Source organism: Sprattus sprattus, assembly GCF_963457725.1.
Source record: "Sprattus sprattus genome assembly, chromosome: 19".
In the NCBI taxonomy this organism is placed as follows: Eukaryota; Metazoa; Chordata; class Actinopteri; order Clupeiformes; family Clupeidae; genus Sprattus; species Sprattus sprattus.
Window position 1 is genome coordinate 11,323,313 of NC_137917.1, and position 25,290 is coordinate 11,348,602.

Sequence of the window (25,290 nt, forward strand, 5' to 3'; positions counted from 1 at the left end):
CTACGCTATACACCATCGGGTGAAATGAGACTCCAACCAGCTATGGTTGCGAGAGGGCATGTCCTTAATATTAGAAGTGAGAAATGTATTCCACATAATTAAGCAATATAGCACGAGTGGGAGTGGGGTAGGTCAGGGATAATCCCACGGGTGGTGCTCGGCCGTAGCCACCGAGGCCGCAAAATTGTTTATAAAACAATTCTACCGTCAACAAATTAACATTTCAACACGAAGTTATTGATTAAAAATGGTTTATTTCGCCATTGTTTCTCCGCAACAAAAAAAGTTCCATTGTCAACTTCTTGGTTTGGAATTTTAAGAGTTTTGAATTAACGGTTATCATCAACGCGAATATTTCATTGCGGAGTGATTTATTATTAGCTGTGAAAAGTCCCGTAACTGTTGGTATGTTGATGAATAACCTATAGCATGGAACGTCTCTTGTCCAATCAGAAACAGCTAAATTACGCGATAGAACCCAATTGTTTTATAATGAGAGATATACAAAGTCTTCATTCCTCCTCTGCATCATGTAAGCTGAACTGACATCAGTTTTTTCTTTATGTTTGCCAACAGTATCTATAAAGTATATTGTGGGTCAAATGCTTGAGAGAAAGTGTCCAAGCCATCAAACATGTTTTTGAGCTGTGCTCACATGCAGAGTCTCCATGTTTGTATATGACATGAACAAATGTATGTAAATAAAACCTTTTAAATCCATTCACTTCAAAAAAATAAATTTATTTGAGAATAGATATTCACCACAACTACAGTAAGGTCAGGATATGAAGATTACAGATTTCAGATTTCACACAGCCAGATAGAGTTGGTGCAATTGTGTCTGTACGGTGTGTGTGTGTGTGTGTGTGTGTGTGTGTGTGTGTGTGTGTGTGTGTGTGTGTGTGTGCAGAGAGCATGTTGAGAGGGGATAAGGAGGATGTGATACAAAGTCAAAAAGGACCCCAAAGGACCCCTGTTTTACTTTTCACTTCCTGATTACCATGACCTCTCCTTGACCCATTGAGGCGACTGCCATCCTTTTGAAACGAAACTGCATCTTGTCTGAAGGCTCCTTCGTTGTCCTCCCAGGATCTTTTTATGCTGACTGAATGGCTAATTAAGAGCTGCCTCAGAAGAGAAAGCTCCATCATTGTGCCACCCACATCACCTTTGGCCTTCCACAGAAGCCCCCGACCATTAAGGCAGAGCTTTGATCAGGCTCATAGAAGCCCACCAAAGCGCCTCTGCATGAGCTCCCAGGGTTAAGGTGTGTTCAAGGACCAAGGACTAACTTCCTCATCCCTCTGTGAACATATCTTAAAGCAATCTGTTTTCTCCAGTTTAACATCATGGTGGTGGTGGTTGTGTAAATGTGTGTGTTTGTGTGTGTGTGTGTGTGTGTGTGTGTGTGTGTGTGTGTGTGTGTGTGAGTGTGCAGGTTTTTGTGTGTGTGTAAAAGCAGCCACCCATCCCGCCATCAACCCACACACCTGCACCTGTATTCTGCCACCCCATCAATCACCTGCCACCTGCTGCCTGCCAATTAGATCCTCTTATGACTAGACTGGACAGTGGACACACACAGAGACACATACACACACACTCAGGCAAAGGTAGAGCTTTCCCCACAAATGTATTTAAAACATATTTTGCAACCCATGTTTATTTCCTGAAGGGACGAAAGAGAGGAAAAAACATGCATTAAGGGCATGAATGGTGCTCATTCTATAGAAGGAAAACCTTGACCTCAGGAGGTACAGTATATTTCTGACCTGATTAAAGATATTACAAGCTATGTCCTTAAAATGTGTTACGTCAGGACACCACCACTCTTTAATAAGAGAAAAGAGTGGTTGTGAACTTACATAACAAAGATATCAACATACACAACCCTTCAGCGAGGGAACGGCCATCCACTTTCCCAACGCACATACCAAGGAGGGAGTTAAACTCGCAATTTAGTCAAGATCTGCGTAGTGGCATCAGTGATCATTGTAATGACATGATTACCTAATTAGTGGCTAATTGAGTCCTGATTGTGGTTGATGATTAGACAGTGTGTGGAGTGTCCTTATAGAATACAATGTCATGTGAACCTCATCTGTTTCCCTAAAGACATGGAAGAAGAAAGGTGGGCTGCTATTTTACATGGGCATATCATTACTACGATCCCTGCATCTTCAATTTATTTCTGGGATACAGCAGGTGCAGCTGTGCAGATAATTTTAATCTCCTGATCTAACTGTAGATAATCAGAAAACATGACTTAAAGTAGTGATGAACTAGTGGTATGTAAACATGATGGAACGCACATGGGAATATGTCAATCAAAACACACCAGGAAACAAAAAAAGATTCACGTTCTTCTGGTTTGGAACTATCTCTGAAATGTGACTACATGCAAAGCACTTTGCTATGAATTTGATTGATTACTTTCTAATTGTATTAATTCATGGTTATCCAAGCATTACACGTCTCTTTGTATCTCCAGACATTTATTTCCCAGTGCATTCTCAACACATTCAAACAGCATTGGAACACAGTCTGATGAGTCAATCACAATTGATCAAAATCATTTTATGGTTGGTAAACAGCTTTTTATTGTTGATATTGTTCTTCAGTAAATTAAAGCAAGTTGACAATAATTTCAAATTGTGTTGTTTCATGGCAACATTAACAAGGATAATTAAAGAAAAAGATTACTGTTGCATCCTTAAAAACAACGTGAACATAGCTGAGAGGGTCCTGCCTGAGATGAGAGATGGTTGTTGCCTCTCTTTACCATGGGGACATATGGAAATCTAAAACATATAATGTTTGCCAAGGATAAATTAAGGAAAACTAATCTATGTATTTTAAGTCTTTATCAAGTAGGCATCAATAGTGATGCTGTACAAAACAGACAATTGCCCTCATGCCATCCTTTTTTAATTGACTATCAATTCAAACATTCATTTAAAGCTAATCACAGATTCCATTAGCTGGGCAGTGAACTCTCAGGGTCTTACTTAGCCCTCTTTTATTTTCTTCTAATGTCAATATCCAGAAGGTAAAGACACAGAATGACTGTGTAAAAAAAAAGCAATGAATGGCATCTCGCAACCTCAGCATGAAAGAAACGGTGCACCTTCTCTCAGCTTCAAAGTAAGACCTAACGTGGGCTGGAATAAATCCTTCATCGAAATGCCATCTGAACTTTGACCCCTTAAGCTGTGACAGCTCCACCAGGAAATTAAAGAAACTGCAAAGGCTCCTGTATCTTTCGCAGTGGTGCAAGCTTCTGAATCACTGGGGAAAGTGAAAAGACCAGTCCTCAGCAACTTACAGGTCTGTCATTAGTCAGTGTGCCCAATCGGTGGAACTTCAATATGTCCAGCTGAAACTGTTAAATGCTGTTTTGCAAATGACAAACCTCTACATTTTCTCAAGGCTCTGTACTTCCACATTCATCTACTGCTGCTCCCACGAAAAATTGAAAATATCAAAAGCACAGTCTGGAAGCGATGTCAAGGATACTCAAAATGGTACAAGATAATAAGATAGGGATCCAAGGTTGGGGATTGAAAACTCCTGTTAACTGCTAAACCACTAAATGGTGAAGAGAACTTAATGTTATGGGAAGGAACAGTACCTTCACAGATTCGAGAAATAGCCATTCTGAACAGCTTTCACCACGGAGCAAATCCAAACATTGAAACCCAACTAAAACAACTTCAACGTTTTGGTTGAAATCTACAGATGTGGACAAATACATGAAAGCGTGACTCATACCACATGCAATTCACATTACATTGAACCCCTGGAACACAGTATATGATAGGTGGATAATACCTGTGCCTTTAATGCCCAGAGCAGTGGTTTATTTGCAATACACTCAGGACTCAAGAGTATTATTGCCACTATATACCTGCCAACCTCTAAAAAAGATATCTCCATAATTTCAGTCAAATACAGATTCAGTTTACTTCCCATTCATGTCCGCAGTTGCTGGAGCAGAACTTCAGGTTGTTATTCAGTTACAGTCCATGATAGTCAGTAAATAGTTCAGAGGACATTTCATCATTAATACTTGACTTTTGCTGAACACAAGTGACCGAGGAAAAAGGCAATAATAGGATTTGGAAATAGCTAAAATAACATTGAAAGACGAATCAATGGTTTATGACTGTTTTATGCCGCTACTGGAACAACACATGATTATTGAGAGTTCTAATCAGCATGTTATAAAGTTCCTGTGTAATGACAGGAAAAACAGATTGAGTAGAGTTGGCTTGCATTCTGGAGAACACACACACTGCTCTTGCAAAAACTAGGACTGCAGAACAAGGACAGGGATATTCACAGGCACCAGGAGGGGGATCTCATTCACCACTACGCCAGCGATTAAACATCATAATCACAAACACAAATGATTTGCAGCAGTGCAGAAATGTGTACTGAATCAGGCCAAAGAATCTTATCCAAATTCTACTTTGTTTTTCATCTGCCTTTGGATGAGCAAACCAGATACAAATCTATCAGCTTATGTTGTTCATTCACATTCAACCCATGTATTTGCCGATGCCAGGGTGTAGAATTAATGGAGTGTCACCGCCTGATGTTTCTGGAAAATAGACCCAGATCAGCACGATTCAAAACATATTTGCCCAAATTTTTTGTAAACTAAGCAGAAAGCCCAGAAAGTCCTATGAAACAAAGTTGTTTAACTCGTTGTGATCCAGTCACTTTACTAATGTATTTTATTATTTATGTTTGTTGTTTATTGCCTCACATCACATCCCACCTAGTCAAGGGAAGGATGTCACTATCCCCTTATGGGCCAGTAGTTGTGCTTAAGGTAATGCAGATACATAGCTAAGATCCATGCACATTAATGAAAGAGTTTCTTGCCACCGTGCAGCAATTTCTTTGAAAGCATTAATGTTTGCAAAGTGACTGGAGAGAATCTTGATAAAAAAAAAATGAGAAATATTTACTGTACACTCAATCCCTCTGATATAGTCCAGAGATTTTGTGTGAGATTACACAGATCACAGGAAAACCAAGTCTCTGAAGATGCTTATAGCTCCTCTTAATCCATTTGTTTATGGACATGATCTTTCAGTTATTTTGCTAACGACTGTTCCAACTATAATGGATGGGGTGTGAGCTGATGACTTCACGCTGGCGGTGTGTTTCATATTCTCCAACGGCTGACTCCTTCCCCCCACCTGTGCCCTCCACCACTCGTCTGCTAGCAGACCAGGCTGTCAGGTTGGTTCACACCCTTACTGTCAGCCCTGTTTGTTTATCATCACTCCAGAGGAGCAAGCCACCAAGGATCAGAGCCCCACACACAGTAAACAATACTGGAGACTGGTATGAATGGGTGAGGGTTGTAAACGCCTAATGATAATGTTATATAATGTAAACAATTGTTTTAAAAGATGAATGTTCATGTGTGTTTCCTTTTTCCAGTTGTATAGATGCAAATAAGAATAGACTTGACATAGAGTTGTTTTGACCTAGATTTGTCAACTGTGCATACACATATTTTGACTGCAACATGATGGTCACGAATAGCATACACAGAGAAATCATGGCTGTCCAGAGAAAAATATTAGGAGTAAAATGAAAACCTGGGTCAAAAAAACTAAAAATGATGTATAGAAGCATCTAGATGAAAATTCTGCAGAGAAAATTTGATTGTTTTAGTTGGTCGATTTATCAAGTTGTCTAAGGGCTACCTGATAAAATTCACAGGCAGACAATAGATGGTCTCATTTATTTTGCACAGGTTTCCTGTAAGTGAAAATTGTATGAATAACAAAAATACTTTTATAGATCTACCTGGTATCTACCTCTAAGTATACTAAAATCTGGTTCTAAAATTACAGAAATTTACATTTAGTTATTTAGCAGACGCTTTTAGCCAAAGCGACATACAAGGGAGATATCAACCGTCGGTAAAGAAAAAGATTTCTGTTGCATCCTTAAAAAAAAATTATCTGAGAGGGGCCTGCCTGAGATGAGAGATGGTTGTTGCCTTTAAATCCCATCCTGTAAATTACCACCAGGATCTGCAATGTGTCACTCACATACTGTCTAGAACTCCGGAGGAAAAAAACACACAAACACAAAAGACATACTTTGAATCTTGGCAAAGGTACAGGTGTAAAGAGGCTGGATCGGTCGCTGTGATTCATGGCAGACAGGCTGTAATAACATCACAGTTGCCGGGCGAACTGGGGACTGTCTGCCTGCCAGCCTACCTGTGGGGTGAGGGTGAGAGGCTGTGACACAGCCAAGCTCCATTTGTCTGAGACAGATCATCATTAAAAAACATATGGTCTGTTATCACCATCCAGACAAAACAACAACTTAGCGGTAGACAGTTACAGACCTGCGAGTCAAAATAAGTGGATGAGAAGACAACAAACTGACATAAACAACATAACTTAACAATACATACAACATAACAATACATAGCCTAACACGAACACCTCACATAACAAAATGCATCTAAACCCACACTGTGAACCTATCATATAGTCTTGTACGACAGGACAATTTTCTACTTGTGGGACTTGGATTGATTGGATTTAAGACTGATTGTAATGGTCTTCTTGCAGTTATACCTCCAGTGCTCCTGTTTCATGTGCCTTGTTGCATAAGCCAGAAGCAGGGTTCTTGTCACTCTATTACTCACAAGCCCCATCTATAATGGGTTACCTGCATGGTGTAAAGCCCCATTGAGTAATCTGTGGAGCCTCTTGTATGAAACCTGCCCTTGAAGAAACATGTGATTGCTTGATGGCTCTACTGCCAGTAGGCTCCTTTCCCTGACAGCCATGCAGAAGAGGTGATTAGGTCCAGACACATCTCCAGAGACAAGATAGAGTCAAATCTTCATTTCTCAGACAGACAGACAGGGAGAGAAAAAGGCTATTCTCATATTTCTGTAGATGAGGCGAATATAGCCTAGCTAGGCACTGCAAGTGTTTTCACTCCAGAATATATAAGGTCTGATTCCCAGTTGAAATTTTTGTCAGAAAGCTTTGGGCTTTGGGCAGTAATTCAGATGATGACTAAAAGAAAGCAATGAGTGTGGTGTGTGAGAACCGGCTAGAACAACACTGAAGACACAGAAGATTAGAATAACTGTTCAAACGGAATTGTTTTTAATAGTCATTAGGTGGATACATTTGCTGAAACTTGAGCAAGAAGGGGTATTGAAAGCTTGTCTTGGAGGAAATGATTTTGTGTCTTGCTGGAACTGGTTAGAGTGTGATATGTCAACTGCCTTTACTCAGCCTGACACAGCCACTTACAGGCACAGTTTTCCCTACATGATATATAATAGAACAAGCTGGCCAAATCGTTTCAGTGAAATTTGGGAGAAAGACCATTGTTGATGCTCCTGACCAAACCTAACCAACTGCCTCTTGCGCCAGAGAACACGACAAAGATGTGTGGGATTGCAACGCAAGGACAGTCAGTCCAGCCCTACTACCCTCACCCACTGAAGGTGATCCATCCTTGTTGCTAAATGGTTATGTCTACTAGCTTTATTACTAAACATAATTTCAATGTTCAGAAAAGCTGCAAGTCGCATTTTCATTGTCTTCCAACTATAATGAGAAACTATCCAACTACAGATTGCCAAGGTTTTTTACTTATTGTAGCATCGCAGATAGCATTTCTATCATTCATCTATTTTGACTCCAGCCTCCTGACAAGTCTTTGGTGTGTTTTTTTCTCTTTCTGAACTCCAGTCCAGTAGAAAGGTTTTTCTGTAGAATAAATGTGGAAGAGATAGACTATCTTCTTAATAAATTTACCTCGAAAGGAGTGGTGACCGCATTGATTTATCTGTGTCTGTGCCGGAACCAAGATGAAGTGTATTGAGTGGACGCCCATTTCATTTGAAAGTGAAACGTGTCTGCATACTTATTTTTATCCTCAACAGACATCGAGGTCGACAGAATGGAACAATTATCAAACCACACAGTAAATTTGAGGGGAAGGGAATCCAATGGGGTACATAATTGTAAATGTACCAAAGTGTGTGTATCAGAAGCCCTACATATGACTGACTGTTGGTCTGTCAAACTTCCATCTCAGGGACCTGAGAAACAACCACTGGAGAGTTTGAGTGATTAGCTTTTAACCTTCTCATTTTGTCCACCCTTGAAAGTTTGACAAAGTTTTCATTTTACATTCCAAGATTTTTTTAATCTGCTTATGAGTTTTAGCTCTTAGAAGCTCCCGAGGGCCACACATCTTCAGTGGTGAGGCTGCGAGTGGAGAGAGAGAGAGAGAGAGAGAGAGAGAGACCTTAAGGGGAAAACAGGATCCCATGCAGGCTATATGAGAGCTGTTACTGAGATGTAAGACAGTATGACTGAAGATGTTTCTAAAAAAGCTTGAGAAAAATCATATGACCTAATGCTCTTGGTGTTGTTCTAAGGTTATAAGAACTTAATTTCTTATCCATTTCCTTGTGCTGAAGAGGGTAAATGTGTGTGTGTGTGTGTGTGTGTGTGTGTGTGTGTGTGTGTGGAAGGGAGAGAGAGAGAGAGAGATAAGAGAGAGAGAGAGAGAGAGAGAGAGAGAGAGAGAGAGAGAGAGAGAGAGAGAGAGAGTGAGAGAAAGAGAAGCCTTGCTTACGTTTGACACACTGAATCCCAGAATCATACCCATGTCTGAAATAAGGTTTAAGCGTAATTCGTTTATTCAGACCGAAAGTTGCATGTCTGTGTATGACTTTGCAGTTTTAGTGCAATGTTATATTGAATACCAGCTGTATTTGAGCTACTGTGAATGTCAACTCGTGGTCTTGATGTAGGTTTTAGAAATACGCATAAGAAAAGGTCTCAGTGGAAAATGGGTTTGCTTTTTTTGCCTGTTGACCAAATTTGGTCCCTTGAGGCCGTGAGCTCATCCAAATGCATGTCACGTCCCTGTGCACCCCAGCGCGTATTTACGTGAGCCTGCGCTACCTGCGGCACACAGCGACGGAGGTGAGCTGTGCTCTTGGCTCCGCTTCCTTACGCTAGGGAAGGGCGGTGCTGGGAGATCTGACCGATAGTGCGCGGTTAAATACAGAGACCAACAGATCAAAGCGGCTTAGTCACAACAGAGCATCATCAAGTGCAGCTTCCAGCGACGACCTGCCCGTCAATACGCACGCTGCTAACATGGCAAACGCATACCTGCAGGGAGTTGAGATCTCCGCTTCACAGTTCCTGGATATCTTTCATCATTATGATAACGACGGTAATTTTTTTCCAGGTTTTTTTGGAGTGTTTCAAAAAGTGGAGATGATTTTGTGAAAAAGCTGTGAGTTAAACACCTGATGAGGGAACATGTATCCATCCTATTAAGACTGTTCCTAAAGTTTGTAGAGCAGATGGTAAATGATTATCATGTGTTAACATGCACTCGGCTATACAGTGACTCCTGAAGAAATCACTGAGTGAGCAGCGAAAGACCGGGGGAACGATGTAGTGCCCATCTGGACCAATAATGGATTGATTGATGTTCCCGAAAATGTGAATGAAGTTGCCAGAGCCCACCTGTTTTAATATAATTTAAAAATAAATGAGTATTGCCTCGTTTGACTAATTTGGCGATTTACGTCTTTGCAGGTAATGGATATATCGAAGGAAAGGAGTTGCAGAACTTTATTAAAGAACTTCAGCAAGCCCGGAAACAAGCGGGACTCGTAAGTAACATCATCCTTTTGGTTTTTACGTTCTCTTGGATTTAGGTATAGACCAAAAACGCAGGCTTTTTGTCGATTCTAGTCGTGTGTAATATTATCAATACCTGATTGTCCGTCGCTCAAGGATATTTATGACAGGGTTTTAATGAAGTGCTTAACGATATGTGTGGCATATTGACAAATGCTTGCGTAATGCTTGCGTTATCGTTTTTGTCAATTAGAAAACTGTATTTTATTCTTGAGCTACGAAACTATAGACTTTCGTGGGTAGTTTTAGCTACGCTACAGAAGTAGAGAAGGAATCTGATCACCGTCATTTTCTCTTTGTGTTCGTATCTCATTCTCAACTATGTAGTGGTTGAAGGTCAGACCCACTCGGAGTCGGGTAAAAGCATCCCGTATAGCCTGTGCAATATGTTTTACAAGTGCATTATACTACTGTGAACATATGGTCACCGCTGGGAGAGAGAACTGCGCATTTTCTGGTCAGTGACTTCATATGCGCACTTATTTGATGGCATTTTGATGGCGTTTTTTTTTGGTTAATGACTGATGGCGAACCCAAGACCTGTTCTACATGAGTACAGCGGTCTTCTAACGTACTGTTGTTTGGTATGTCAACTTGCAACGAATGCCAATCATTTCTATTTTCATTATAATCCTTATATAACATATGTGAAAATTGACAGCAAATGGAAAATGCAGCTTAAAAATCTATCAAATGAAGCCCAGGCCAGGATTAATTTGCATAGCATGGTCATGATGATTGATTAATGATATCATTAACAAAACAGTGTGCATGCAAAAAAAATGTCCTCTAAACGATCCTTCATCTCCTATTGTGTACACTCCTTGCTGCATATCGACAGAGAAATGAGAGAAAGGTCAGGGAGGACGATACTTTTATCCTTTGCCATTTTTATAATTTGGAAGCTGCACATTCCTATTTATCTCTCTGCCATTCTAGAGACTTCTGCCCAGTTCACATCATAGCTGTCTTACTGAACAGATGCTACAGGGAGCTTTGCCATTTTATATTTGCCAAAGGTTAAACACTTATTTGGTGCTTTGTGTAAAAGCAATTAACAAGGTTCTCTGTGGTTTGACTGTAACACTGCAATCTATAAACAACACAAATGGAAAGTAATAGCACATCTGCCAAAACAAAGATGAAAAAGGGCCCTTTAATTAACCTGATGAGGAGACAACATATTGAGATTTAATTGCAGAAAACTGTATTTACCAGATATTAGGTGCTTTAGTCACTGCATTATTATTCAACGCTTTAGTGTCGGAGCTGAGTTCCTCGAAGAAGACAAAGTCGTTTGCTTTGGTTAGCCTCGAGCCTTTTATCTGAAAGCATATTCAGCAGGAAACACTGCTATAGAAGGTCAGGAATGACAGACAGGTCTATTCTCTACATCATTAAGACACTGACTGTGCACAGATAACTCTTACTAACACAGGAACTAACACACACACAGACACACAGCATTACCACAGAGCACACAGATTAAGTAATTCACGTTACACTGGACACAAAAGGAGGGCAATACACACACAATTCTAATTTAGAGCACAGAACACAAATATCCACATCATTCTAGCACATAGCATGATGGGAATCAACTCAGAGTCTCTTCAATTACGTGCATGGAAGCTCCACTACCCATAGCACATTACTCCCTCACCAACCAGGTTAGCTGTCCCCAGCAACCCAATCGCTCGGCACAAAGTCCCACAAGTGTTATGGAAGCAGCCACTGTTATTGAGAACGCCCCTGCAGAGCCTCAGTGGCTTGGGATGATGGAGCGAGGGTATGAGTACCACCGCACTCATCCATTTGACCACCCACAACCTTATGCACAGCATCTGACAGTCTTCTGATAACAGTACATGGACAGACCCATTGGCTTGTACATTTAAGGGAAACCCCCTTTTTACCCTTAGGACAGAAAACCTGTGCAGTCAGAGCAAAGTCCTCTCCCCAGCGTCGAGACCCGGCATCAGCCCAAGCTTGCCTGGCTAGTTCGCACATGTTATAGAAATAGTCCAAGCCAGACCCACCCCCCTCTGGTTCTAAATCCACAGGGGTCCAGCGCTTGGGCTATACATTAGGGCTACTGGGTTGCCCTTTGTAGACTCCTGAAACACAGAGGCCTAGATAAGTGCTGACCGTAGTTGGGTGAAGGCAGCAGCGCAGACCTCACTCACACTGAAATGCTTGCCCCTTCTGCGTAAGTCAGTGAAGCAGGCTGGCAATGGTGGTGATGTCTCTGATAGTAGGACCCCAATCCCAGGAAGCTCTGTTTTTGCGAGTGACAAAACAAAAATGGCAGGTGCCATCTTTCTTCTTACCCAGGGACTGCTGCTGGATTGAATGATGCCTGCCTCTGCCATCTCCTAGATCTTCTGTTTAGCAGCTTCTTGCTTTGCTATGGGTCTTTGGTTACCCTCCAGGCCCTCACAGCTCCATTGGAACAGGTCATCGACAGCTTGTCTGGTCTCAGCTGCCGAAAACAGCGCTGGTGTAGAAGACCCTTGGGCTGACAGCCACGGTTTCAGTGCTCAGACATAACTTGGCTCCAGACATATCCACCATGGTCCCCCCACTTGGCCAACAGATCCAGCCCAATGATGCATGTGTTTTGCCCAGCCAGAATGGGTGATGGACCACCAGCAACCATCACCTACAGCGTCTTCTTCTCCTACATCTGTGCCCACTGTCCCGTGACTGTGGCTATGTGGAGCGTGGTTGCCTTCCAGCTTCAGCTCACTTGTTGTAGGCAGCGCTCCAGATGGTGCTCACCATCCTGTCTTACAGGAGGTCACTTACGGGTCACAGTTTACATAAAGTCCATGCGCTTTACCTAGCCAGCCAAGCCACAGCTGTCTGTGTTTGAGGGAGGAAGAGGCGTTTGTGGGGGGCATTCCCCCCGCTGTGCCAGCCCTCTTCAGTGTAATGGTGGTTGGGGTGACACACTCAGTGCTTTATGCCAGGAGACTGCAGAGCATGTTCTGCTCACTCTGCCTCAGGCAGGGCTGCTGCAAGAGACCAGGGTACACTGAGATGAATGTGCTCCAGATGTTGCTTTGGCTGCAAACCCTGGACGAATGCCGGAAGTTCTTCCTGCTTGCTTTCATCGAAATGAGGGTAGCCTTGCCAGGCATACAGGCGAAGTTCAGCCGCAAATGTGCCCAGATTCTCCTTCTCGCTCCGGTGATGGCCGACCAGCTTATCTTGGGCAATACTTCTGATTCCAAAGCAAGAGAGACCTTGGTTCCCATCTCCTCTGCCGACCAGGTGTTTAACCTGGCAGCTGGACCTGGATAAGGTATGTCTTGAGCGGCTCTCTCCGTTGTAGCGGAGAAGCTTTATTGCTGCCCATCAAGGTGATCCTACTGCCGTGGAAACGACTCCCAGTTGAGTTGCATTGCCAATGGTCCTGAAGCCCCTAGGGCGTCTGCCTCCTCAGTCCTCCACAGGCACGCTGGTGTACCTGGTCCCCGGTCCCGGTTCATAGTCTTTATGATGGGTTGAACCTGATGAGCATTTGTCTTTGTATGCATGCCAATTTTACTCTTAGTGGTCAGGATAAGGTAGGCGTCCACACGGGGACATCAGATTTGGAGAGGAAGCTTTCCTGGGTTGCATCACCAACACATTATAAGCACCAGAGAGAGTCTAATACTGCTTCACTGTCAACATCAGAGACCAAGGAGCGTTCACCTGTAGTTAACCTTAGATTCCATTAAAAGTGCCAGTGAAGAACCTTTACAATTTCAAAGATATTTGGCAGTTGGGATGCTGATGCCTAGTGCCCCCGAAGTGAGATATGATCTATTTCATTTTGTGCAGATAACTATACCTAAAAAAGAACGACTAGGTGAAGGCATAACATGCCCTTTAATCTCCAGTCCCAGATCTTTTTAAATGACCAACGATTGACTGTTGACCAGAAATGAAACCGTGCCGTTTAGATACAAACTAATCAAAGGCCAAAGCAAATAACATACATTGATTACATTTCAGCCGATCATTTTGGGACCAGCTGATGTCGTTGTTTATCACTAAACAGCTGTTGTCTGGCATCCATATTGCTTTTATTGATCCATTCAAGGAAAGAGAGACATGATGTCAGGGAAATGTATTAGCTGGGGTGGACCAGTGCTCAGATGAGAATTGGTTATTTGACAAAGCCTTCAGAAATCCATTCAGTCACATTTAATGGACTTAGCAAAAGGGATGTTTTCATTAAAAATATTAAAAATATTTAGTGCTCTGGACCTAACTGATTACTCTCTAGATGGTGATTGAAGCAAATACCTTCCATAGATACATGTATATGACAAAATGCTTTATGATGATATTTTTTAAGATGGCACAATAACTGAAACAGCATGTATTTTATAGGAAGGTTTAGCTCATCAATGAAGAACCATTTCAGTTCATCATTCCACTCTGGACCATTCAGTGCCTCCCCAAGGTATTAGTTACATGCCTTTCATTTAGGCTTGAAGATTTTCTCCTGGAATTCATTTTAAAAGGCGTAAAATTGATCAGAGACATTTGAGAAGCCAACTCTAATGAGATTCAACAGCTCTATGTACATTGAGAGTGAGAGTGTATTTTGGGAACAGAACATCCACCTTTCACAACATTTCAGAGCATGGGGATCTTGAGCAGGGGCAGATCTAGAGAATGTTTTTTTAGGGTGGCATGAGAATCATAAGGAGAAGCAAAATCAAAGCTTTGTTTTCTATGCATGTTTACACACACTTAGAAGCAGGCTAAATGCCCACCCATATGCAATAGGATATATAACATTAAAAAACATACCGTAATAATAAACATTATCACAGTAAGGGTAAGCATACTTACAGATGTGTTTTTGAATGAGGTAGGCTTCTTAACAACACACAACACAATTTAGCTTGAAACTAATTTATACTAAATAGATCCAATAAAAAACTGTCAACCTATAACCATAGCTGTACCCATCCCCTAGACGTGAAAAGAAGTTTACCTTTTAATCTAACAGGGAAAAAAACTTGCAAATGGTGAAGTAGTGGACCGTGGCCTTTATGTCAATCGATTTTTTTTTTTTTTTTACATGCTGGAAAAAAACTGCTTAAGGGTTCCATGGGGATTTTACAGTTTAAAACGCACACTTGTCAAGCATTTTTAGATGAAAAGGGCCTCAGAAATCCATGGTTTACTGTACATAGATTTCCTATTATTGACACTACTTTAGAATGTGGTAAAGGCTTTGGAGGACGGAGCTCAGATGGTAGCACAGAACGAACAGAACACAGAACGAAACGTGACTGGATAAAATCACCTTGCTCCCCTCACAGTTTATTGGGACTTCAAAGCAAGTGTGTTTTGTGACTTGCATGATGTTTACCATTGTGAGACTCACATCAAACATCACTAAAATACACACCTTAAAAAAAGGATCACAGCTCAAAACTGGAGGAGCATTAGGGGTGGCAAGACATTGCCATTATGCAGGCAGATGCCATCCTGTACCTACACAGTAGATCAGCCCCTGACCTTGTGACCTTTGGTGGCAGGGCTATCCATCAGCTCATAGGCTGGTGCTGGGTGCTGGCAGGATTAACACACAGTGTCAGAAAAGAGGCCTGTTTTCCAGTTCACGAGTTACCTTATTTTAAGGCTTAAAAAAATAAATAAAAATAAATACACATTAAACACATGCTTTTTCTACTGCCTGTCCTGAAATGTTCTGTTTAATAACCGCTTAAATGTCTACAGTTCATTCCAAAGCATTAGGACCTAATGGCCATTTAAATAGTATCACCCTCTCCTTCCTCTTTCAGTCTACTTCAAATGCATATAACTTAGAGAAAATATTTACATTGTTTCTTTTGGAAACTATGTGACTTATGGGAAACTAAACTGGTCTGTTTGTGTCCATTCTAATAGTGTGTGATCTTGCTTCTATCAATCAAAATGTACAATTCAGACTTGAGCTCATTTTAGATCTGGAATGAACCAAAGCCTTTGTAAGCATAGTAAGGAACTAAAAAATAGCGATGAATTAAGATATATTAAGAATAATTTTCAACTGTTATGCAAAGCACCTTCATCCACAGGGCCTCTCTAATACTTGCAGGTAAAGCTGTTTGGTATTGGGTTTCAAGGAACACATTTTTCCAGCAACTGATTCTCTGAACTCTGAAAATATGCAGCATGGAAAGGAGAGAACTATTTAGGAAGAACAGATTTGCAGACAACTTTATGGTGCTCTAAAATTCCATAATGTGCCATTACAATTTGGCCCACCTTTGTGTAGATGGGTGAAAATTTCAGTCTGGTATAATTCTGAGAGTATCTTTATGAGCCGTCACGAAGACATGCTTCAGAAAGGTGGGCCAGAAGTTTTAGCGCATTTGTGAAGCCTGTTTCTCATGAGATCATTAATCAGCCTCAGAGTGACTCAGCACAAACAGAATAGAGTGATCTGGACGTAGAGCTGTCAGACATAGCTAATTATACTACCAGACAGAAGATTTTTTATTTTGGGGATGTGTGTCTGAGCAGGTGCTTAGCAGCACAACAGCACCGCAGGGGACTGGACTCTCACCTTTCCTCATCACCCTTTATACCTCAGACTTCCAATACAACTTGGAGTCCTGTCAGCTGCAGACAGACAACAACCATTTTTTTCTTTACTGTGACAAAGTCAAACGAGATGGTGGTGGATTTTAGGAGGACTAGCACTAAGCTGAACACCATTTCAATCCTGCGAGAAGAGATATAGGTGATGGAAGGCTACAGGTGTTCACCTTGACAACAGACTGGACTGGACTGAGGCTGTATATAGGAAGGGGCAGAGCAGACTCTAATTCTTGAGGAAACTCAGGTCCTTCAATTAATCAATTAATCTATCTATCTATCTATCTATCTATCTATCTATCTATCTATCTATCTATCTATCTGTCTATCTATCTGTCTATCTATGTATGTATGTATGTATCTATCTATCTATCTATCTATCTATCTATCTATCTATCTATCTATCTATCTATCTGTCGATCATTCTAAGTTCAGCTCTCTGGATCATATATAGCACGATGGTTATGTATTGAGGTGCTCTGACTTGACACTTGCTGAATAGCAGCATTTGTCCAGCATGTATTTCCACATGTGACAGGGCATGACCTGTCAGGCCTGACTCTCCTAAAGAGTGTCACAATGCTTCACCTCAGAGCCACAGAGTTGCATTACATCACCTGTGTCACCTGACAGGCCTGCCATGCATGCAAATCAGCTGTTGTCATCTGTAGGCTAATTGTGTAGTTGTGATGCAGACCGACTGAGCATCACTCAGACCTCGATCAGGGAGCGTTTCCTGATGCCGTATTGTGCTACAAACACGATAACAAGTGTTCAAATTCTAGTCTCTATCTCTACAAAAGTAGATGCACAACAACTCTTTGGCGAATGTACAATGCGCAATGAGCAATTTTATGCGGTATACTACAAGCACTGGTTTTTAGTTTGCATTGAATTATAGTTTCGTAATCAGGTGCGTGCCATTCCAATTTGGGTTTATTTCATGGTGCATTGTCCACGGCTGTAATCTCTTAGTTTCCCTGAGGCTGTAATTGAGAGGAGCGTCTGATAAATGGTGGGACACTCTCAGGTGGCCAACGAGCCAAAGAATGCTTTTCAGACAACTTTCAAAACAGACAGCCGCGACTGCCTGATAAGCGTGAATGGCTCTGTTTTGATGTTTAGTCTGTCTTTTCTTCACACAGGAGTTAACAGACCAGATGAAGGCTTTTGTGGAGGAGTATGAGAAAAACACTGATGGAAAAATTGGGATTGTTGAGGTAAGAACTGTATTGATACACGAACTCTGACAGTCACATCAATTCTGGATTAAATATTCAGTCATCCTTGCCAACACACCCTTTCTTTCTTTTACTCTCTCTTTCGTGCTCTTTCATATCTCAGTGCACTTCTTCTTTAAGTATCCAGCAACTTTGACCAATTGATTTTTCAATCCTTTACCCTGTGTTATAAATTCCAAATCCCATCAAGTGATGGATCTTTGAAGTTGCCTTTACAGCCGTGTTTTCACAAAGCAGCCTCTTCCAGCACTGTTCTGACTGGCCTTGACAACATGAAAAATGGCCTTTCCCCATTTAGGAATGCTTGTGGTTATTAGTAAGACATACCATTTATGTCATCTATAATCGGCACAGGACTTTTCATGGCCTTTAACTAAGTTGACAACATATTAGTTGCAAGAAGTGCAGTAGACATTTTACAACAGGACAAAAATGCACATACACTGCTGGATAATATCTCGATGAGTAACTGGGTAGCAAGTTATTTTCACAAAGTCTGTGAAAACATGTGTTATCTATCCCAGTTTCATCTCCACAATTCACTTGGGGTGTTGTTCTTAACGATTCTCACATCCAAAACATCAGCAAGAAAAAATAATCACAGATTATACCCACCTCCATAGGCAATCCATAACATGAATATGTTAATGGCAGTTCTCCACAGAGAGCATTGGCTGAGTTTTTTAATCCTGATGCTGAGGAAACTGGCTTACATCTTATTCTGACAGTGCACCGGGCCTGCTGATCGAATGCCTTTGGGTTGAAAAATCAATTACTGCAGCTGTCGGGTGAAGCAGGGCAGTCACCTTAGAGATCTGCCATCTCAGAGAAGACATTTTGATATCATGCCCATTTAAAACATTGCCTGACATTTCAAATGACAACGCCTTTTCCCATTCAGCTGAGAAGCTGTGAGAAGAGTGTTTTTTAAGTGACATAACGTGATCTGTTAAATGGTTGCTGTTTGAAAAAAGGAGGGGCACTTTTATGAAACTAGAAACATTTCTCAAGACAATCCCAGTGATTTTGGTTGGTTTAACTTCCACAGCTTGTGGAGGGCATACATTTAAAGGTTTGGGACATGTAATGTAAATTGAGAGTAATAACTTAAGGTGCTTGAGGACAATAAGAATGGTGGAAGCTGTTTCCTTAAACTGCTGAAGCCGTGTTTGACTTGAATGAAGGGCAGGCTAAATTGTTAGCTCTCTGTGTAGTTTATCTTCATTAAAAAAAAAACAACTCAATCTCAAACACTGGGGATTTTTGCGTAATGATGAATGTGCTTGTTAGCATACGTGGATTTATGTAATTCAAATAAAAGTAGAACTTTGCACAGCCTAAGCAAAATCACATCAAGTTTTTATGTATCTAATGATAGAATTCCTGAGCAAACGTAAAATGAGAAACAAAATGAATGGGAAACTGAAAAAGTGATTTGTCCTGAGTCACTGACCATTGAGGACGAACAGCAGACCAACCCATGCCAGTGGGAAATAATCAAATTATTAACAAGATGTTGATGACTGCAGAGAATAGGACCCTTGGTACATTAACTCCTAGTAATTGCAATGTCTTACGATGGCTGCATCGGAATTCTTTCAAGGAATATAACACCAGAGGAAATGAATCTGTAGCCTACATTACTGTGACTAATTGTTTTGTTTACAGTAGAGAAGAAAGAAAAGGTCATTTATATCTTTGCAAGAATTTGCAAAAGGAGATACAAAATAGTTATAAGATTAATATTTCATGGATAATTTGTGATCCTAAATGATGATTCTATCCCATGTAATTGTTGTATTGCTTGTATTTTTTCTCTCTTTGCCACAGCTAGTGCAAATATTGCCTACAGAGGAAAACTTCTTACTATTTTTCCGGCAACAGCTAAGGTCCTGTGCAGAATTCATGCAGGTACTTTCTTCCACTGACATTTAATTGTTGTAATGACCAGGCATGTGCTGTTTGTGTGCCTTCTGAAGTGTTGGAAATACGCCCTGTTATGCTCACAGTTAACTGAGAGAATCAATTGTATTAATGTATTGGACTGGATGTAAACTCAATGATTACACTGTATAATCTGGGGATATAAATCACCACAAACTATAACATGACCCTCGTTATGTGACCCCTTCCCCACAGGCCTGGAGGAATTACGACGCCGACCACAGTGGCTACATCGAGGCTGATGAACTCAAGGTGAGCTCAATTTGTTCCACAGCTCGCCTGGTGGCTTTATGATGACATCATCAGTGATGGGTGGTCTGACTCCTTCTGAGTCCACGAGTCGATAATAATAATAATAATTATAATTGATTTTATTTTCAACGCACTTTTCATTAAAAAGAATCTCAGAGTGCCTCCGATAAGACAGGAGTAAAATTCCACTTTTCTTATCCTGAAGCGCTGTGCATCGAAATGCTGCTGCCACTCTCTCTCTTTCGCTGTCACACTCCTAGACTAGTGTTTCACTTGTGACCTTTCTGAAGTGGCTGTTAAGGTTGGAGTGCAATGCCCCATGGGTAATTCAGGGCCAGCAGGGGAAAATTGCTAAACAAAGTTTGTGGCTAGACCAACTCTATCTCACTGCTTTAAGGGCTCAGTTTACCAGCTGGTATGGAGATGATGTTTTTGTTCACTTAAACTGGAATTGAAGAGGACCGTGTCCCGTAAGCCGCCCCAGAGGCGGAGCAGCTCTCCAGCACCATGACGGACATATGCACACCTCACGGGGGCCATAGTGAAAATTTAAATTAACGACGCAAAATGTAGCTGTTGAACAGCTGTCAGATTTTCAGTCAGTGAGTTGATAATGAAGGCAATCTGTCACCACCAAGCTCTTTCTCCTTGCATGAAGGATTTCACTGATGGGTATGCAGCTGGTTTAAAAGGTCGCCAGCAAGTTGACCACACAAACATTTTAAGGAGGAGGCAAGATTCACGGTCACGCTTAGTTGTTTGTGGTAACGCTCGAAGTTGCGCGAGTCCCACTCAAAATTGCTATGTGAGTTTCTGAATAACCAGGGATTACTTTTAGCTGTATGGCCACTGACTATATATCCAAATTAAGATGATTTCTGACTAAATTCTGATTAGAGCTCTTTTTTTGACTGTTACTGTTATGATCTGAGGCTCATCACAAAACCTGAAATGTTTTCAGCTGTGACGATGTGTCTATTTTCTCTCACTGTAGAGCTTCTTAAAAGATCTGCTTCAGAGAGCTAAGAAACCATACGATGAGAAGAAGTTGGACGAGTACACAATAACCACGGTAAGGACACAGCGCCCGCCGGCTCAGCGCCACTCTCCGTGTCACTCTCTATATCCACACGTCCAGCGGCGCGTGGTCAGATCGATTCTCCTCAATCCTCTGTCTGTCTCCAAAGCTGCCACAGCTCACCAAAGTGATGCGCCTTTGAAATCACTTTAACAGTCAGGCTTATCAGAGATACGCGGCCAACAAAAAAAAGCCCTCGTCTATCTCTGCGCTAGCAGTGGTTGACAGAGCAGAGCGGAGCAGGGCAGGGTAGTGTAGGGCCACTCACAAGTGCGCTTCTCTTGTGCATTCAAGACATGACTGTATGATACAGTGATTTCAACAGACAGCCTTGACGATTGAAAATACAGTTACAGGCTGTGCATTTTCAAAGTCTCCAGCCAAATTACTAATGCTGACCTGTCAGTTAGCTCCAAAATTAGGGTTTGATGAGTAAAAAGTCTAGAATGAAATGCAAATGCATCTGAAATTTGACAGTGGTAAATATTAAACTTAAATAAAAACTTAAAACCACTAGGAATTGTGAACTACTTGCTGAGTACATTACCATATTTTGATTTTAGGTCTTAAAAAGGAATAGGAAATGACGGATCAGTATAATTTGCTTGTATGAACACAAGGTCACCAAAGATGGTGTGCATTAAGAGGTGGCACTACAGGTTGACTGACTGCTGGGTATATCCTTTTAACAATGTATTGTTTCTATTTCAGCTGAAAATATTTGATTCCAACAACGATGGGAAGTTATGTCTCGCTGAGATGGCAAGGTTGGTCTGCGGTTTTGAAGCCTATTTAAAGCACCCATCTGTGCGTGACCAAACACCAACTTTACAGTGCAGATACTCATGGCGTTTCTCTCCTTTTCTCTTCCTCTTTTCCATCAGACTCCTGCCAGATGAAGAGAACTTCTTACTCAAGTTTCAGGTAATTGAAGTGGCTATGAGCAAAAACGACAATACTGTTGTCAACACAGAAACAAGAAATGACCTTGACCGTTCAGTTTGCTGAAGATTCTGCTTCTCCTCCCCTACAGGGTGTGAAGATGGACAGAAAAGAGTTCAACAAGATATTTGAGTTATACGATCAGGTATGCTACGTTCTTCTTTCCCAGCCCTGTTCAGGTTATATGCTCATATACTATAAAAAGACACACTGGGGGGAAAAAAACATTCTGCCTTTCATTGAACCTACTAGTACATTTTCAATCCCTATTGATTGTAGCCTCTCTCAGAAGCCATAGATCAGGTAGTGGGCCTTAAGAGATTTGCGAACTGATTGCCCCCTTCAGCGTCTCTATTTACCAAACGCACAGTAGGCAGCCTCTGATTGGTATGCAGAGAGGAGGCGCCGTCTAGATATCACCGTGGTTGAATTGGACCTCTTGGATGCGGCTCGGGTGTAATACACTGCCATGTCCCTGAATGGGGGGGCCATTTCTTTGCCTCCGATGACAGCGGCCTCTGATGTGTGCTGATAGGCAAGGGTTTGGGTTGCACAAATGCACATCCGGCACGCCGGCTTCTGGAGGTCTCGCCTGTGCTATCCGGGGATTCAGACAGGCAATTTGGCAAGAGACATAGCTCATAGACATATGCTCATTAGCAGAGCTAGAATGCGATGCAGGGAGGGAGTAAAATGGCTGGCTACCCAGTCCCAGATTTAACAGGCATCTGTTTTGTATTTTTGTGTTTTTGGCTGATGCTTTTGTTTTGGTGTCCATTGACTGCACAGTTCCCCTTTGTCACAGTCAGGTTTCATGCCTCTAATGAGCTCCTAATTTGTTTGTGTGGTTATGGGATAAGATGGCTGCAGATGACATTTCCCCCCTTCTGACTGTGCGCTGTCCGTGTGAGAATACATTCTATAGGTCAGCCTATTAGGTCCGCAATGAACCATAGATCTCATCTCCACTGTTGGTGATTGTTTTGCATTGTGATCTGCTGACATAAAATGCAGGCCAGATGTGTCTGTAGTTTTATTGGCTGCTTGTGCTACACGTGAGCACCCTGAGATTTGGCATGTCATTACTTTGACTCTGTATGCAGAACCGATCATCAATGCTTCTCTGCCTTGACGAAACCCGTTGAGAATTTCTCATTTCCAAGATGAGATTAAAGGGGAAACGATTATAAAATGGCATGGCATCTTGTTTCCTGTTTGTTTGACACATCTGTGCTATGAATATATCGGTTGGTCGCCATCATCCCCCCATTTGTTAAGCCTTTGGTCTTTGTTTTATTGTATATTGCTGTCTGCATTGGTTGTGTGTGTGTGTGTATATTTACAACAATGGAGCGAACATAATCCTCAGATTGGTAGGTGTGCTCAATTTTCGCCCTGGCCAATGTTTTCACAGATGCTGCACGCAGAACTGTGAGTGGCAGTAATCTAAATTCTCTTGAGAAACAGAGATGCCGAGGCCTACAGCATTAGTGAACAGCTACCCAGAGTAGTTTTATGGGGTCTAATTGAAGCAGCCAAAGTAAGACTTCAAGGGACCTAGTTTAAAGTTACTATTAGTAAGCAAATATCAATGTCAAGTTGAGTTTTGCCCAACCGCTGTACTCAGAGTTGGATATCAGTTCAGATCAACTTAGATATGTACTGAAAGATTTTGATGTTTGTTCTGTTATCATTATCCTCTGAACTCTGCTGTTTCCAGGACAGAAATGGCTACATGGATGAAAATGAGCTTGACGCCCTGCTAAAAGACCTGTGTGAAAAAAATAAAAGGGTAAGTGTTTAAATCTCTTGGACCCCTACCCTCAAAAGGGAAAACAGCTTGTCTGCTTTTAAACCATATCCATTCTTCATCAAGCAAACAACACTGAACCATCACAGAAATGTCATTCAGTCTGAGTCGATGGGTTGGATAACAAACCTTAATATCTCTGGAAGTAGCCTAATAAATGAATGTGGACATTAGTCAGCTATCTTATCTTCCCCTCACCCACCCTTCACTCACTCCTCATACTCAAGATACTTCTGGTCATCTTAGGAAATACTTACTTTTGCCTCTGATTTTATGTTAACCTTCTGAAGACCTAATACTATCCAGTTTACTGGATCTAGCATATGTATGGCTATTTATATTGGAGCCTGTTCTGATTCTGCTTATAGTTGTAGCTGAAGATCCAAAACATTCACTGTTACCTTCTGAAAGCCTGAACAATCTCACAGCACCCATGTAATGATAAAGTGAAGTGTTCATTGGAAAAAGCACTTTGACAGCTGTGGCTGTGATGCCACAGGGAATAACATGAAAATTCTCTCCTCTGTCCGACAGGTGCTCGAAGTCAGCAAAATCCCCACATATAAGATTGCCATCATGGCCCTGTCCGATGGAGGCAAGCTGTACAGAGCAGAGTTGGCGCTTGTCCTGTGCGCTGACGAGGTCTGAGACAGACACCTACCCCCCATCCTTCCCTTGTGCCCCCCTCTCCACAGCAATCTCTCCCTCCGCCATCTGCAGACCCCCCATTCCAACCTCCCCGTTCCAAACGAACAGCCCCCTCCGCTCACTCGTGACGTGCGTAACAGTAGCTGTAGCTCTAGGGTGTTATTTATTTATGTTGTCCTTATTTACAGGAAAACTGATGTAAATTTAACTGACGCAATGTGTACTGTACGTAGAGAGGCATCTGATCAAAGACTTTTCAACCTGTCGTTTCTATACTGTTTGTACAGCTTTTTGTAATGATGAGATGGATGCATTAATCAAGGACCTGCACCCAACATAGCCACCCTGTATACGCCACGATATGGTGTCACGGCACCCTGCCAAGATCTGCAACAAACCAACCACCAAGCAAAATAACTATTACAGTAACATTATACTAAAGTTCCTCGTTGCTAATAACGTTCCTCTGTAGCCAAAGCAATAACGTGTAACTAAGGGGATGAGCTCTGTTGAATGAACCTGTTAAGAACTAAATCTGCTGGATTCTTTAAGACAAGTTAGTTAGTTTTCTTTTGCAGTGCATGATGGTTGCTGCTGTTACAAAGTCCATTAAGGTACTGGTGAAACTACAGTATAAGCTCATGTCTACGAAACGCATTTTCCCCCTTTTGATCTGTTAGCCAAACAATGTCAGATCAAACTTTTTTGCACTGTAAAGAATGACATGCTCCACTATGCTAAACACCTGACACACTGTGTAAGAGGTCATTAAACGAAATTGAAACACTACCTAAAGGGGAAGAGGTGGTGAAAAAGCGGTGTGTAGTCGTGTGTTTCAGTCTCCATTCCACCTTACAAGTTCACATCACAATTAAATGCATTCTCTGAACACCCTGACTTGTGCTTAATGTTTTGGGTAACTCCCACAGCTCACCCCAGTTCCCCACTGTGACAGCAGCACATCTCTCGGAAGATACACCCCACATAGCTATGACTGATGGCACAAAAGAGAGCATTATGAAACAT

At 41.7% G+C, this 25,290-nt stretch overlaps 1 protein-coding gene across 1 annotated transcript; it reads left to right on the plus strand.

Moving 5' to 3' along the window:
* Positions 1-9,179: 9,179 nt before the first annotated feature.
* Positions 9,180-24,264, plus strand: calb1 (calbindin 1; the record flags this gene model as incomplete). The annotated part of the gene is made up of 11 exons (XM_080857627.1): positions 9,180-9,258; positions 9,630-9,706; positions 17,495-17,569; positions 19,421-19,501; positions 19,730-19,786; positions 20,781-20,858; positions 21,576-21,631; positions 21,749-21,788; positions 21,898-21,951; positions 23,527-23,598; positions 24,151-24,264. The coding sequence occupies 11 exons, from the start codon at positions 9,180-9,182 to the stop codon at positions 24,262-24,264; spliced, it is 783 nt and encodes a 260-aa protein (XP_080713753.1).
* Between the last annotated feature and the right edge of the window lie 1,026 nt (positions 24,265-25,290).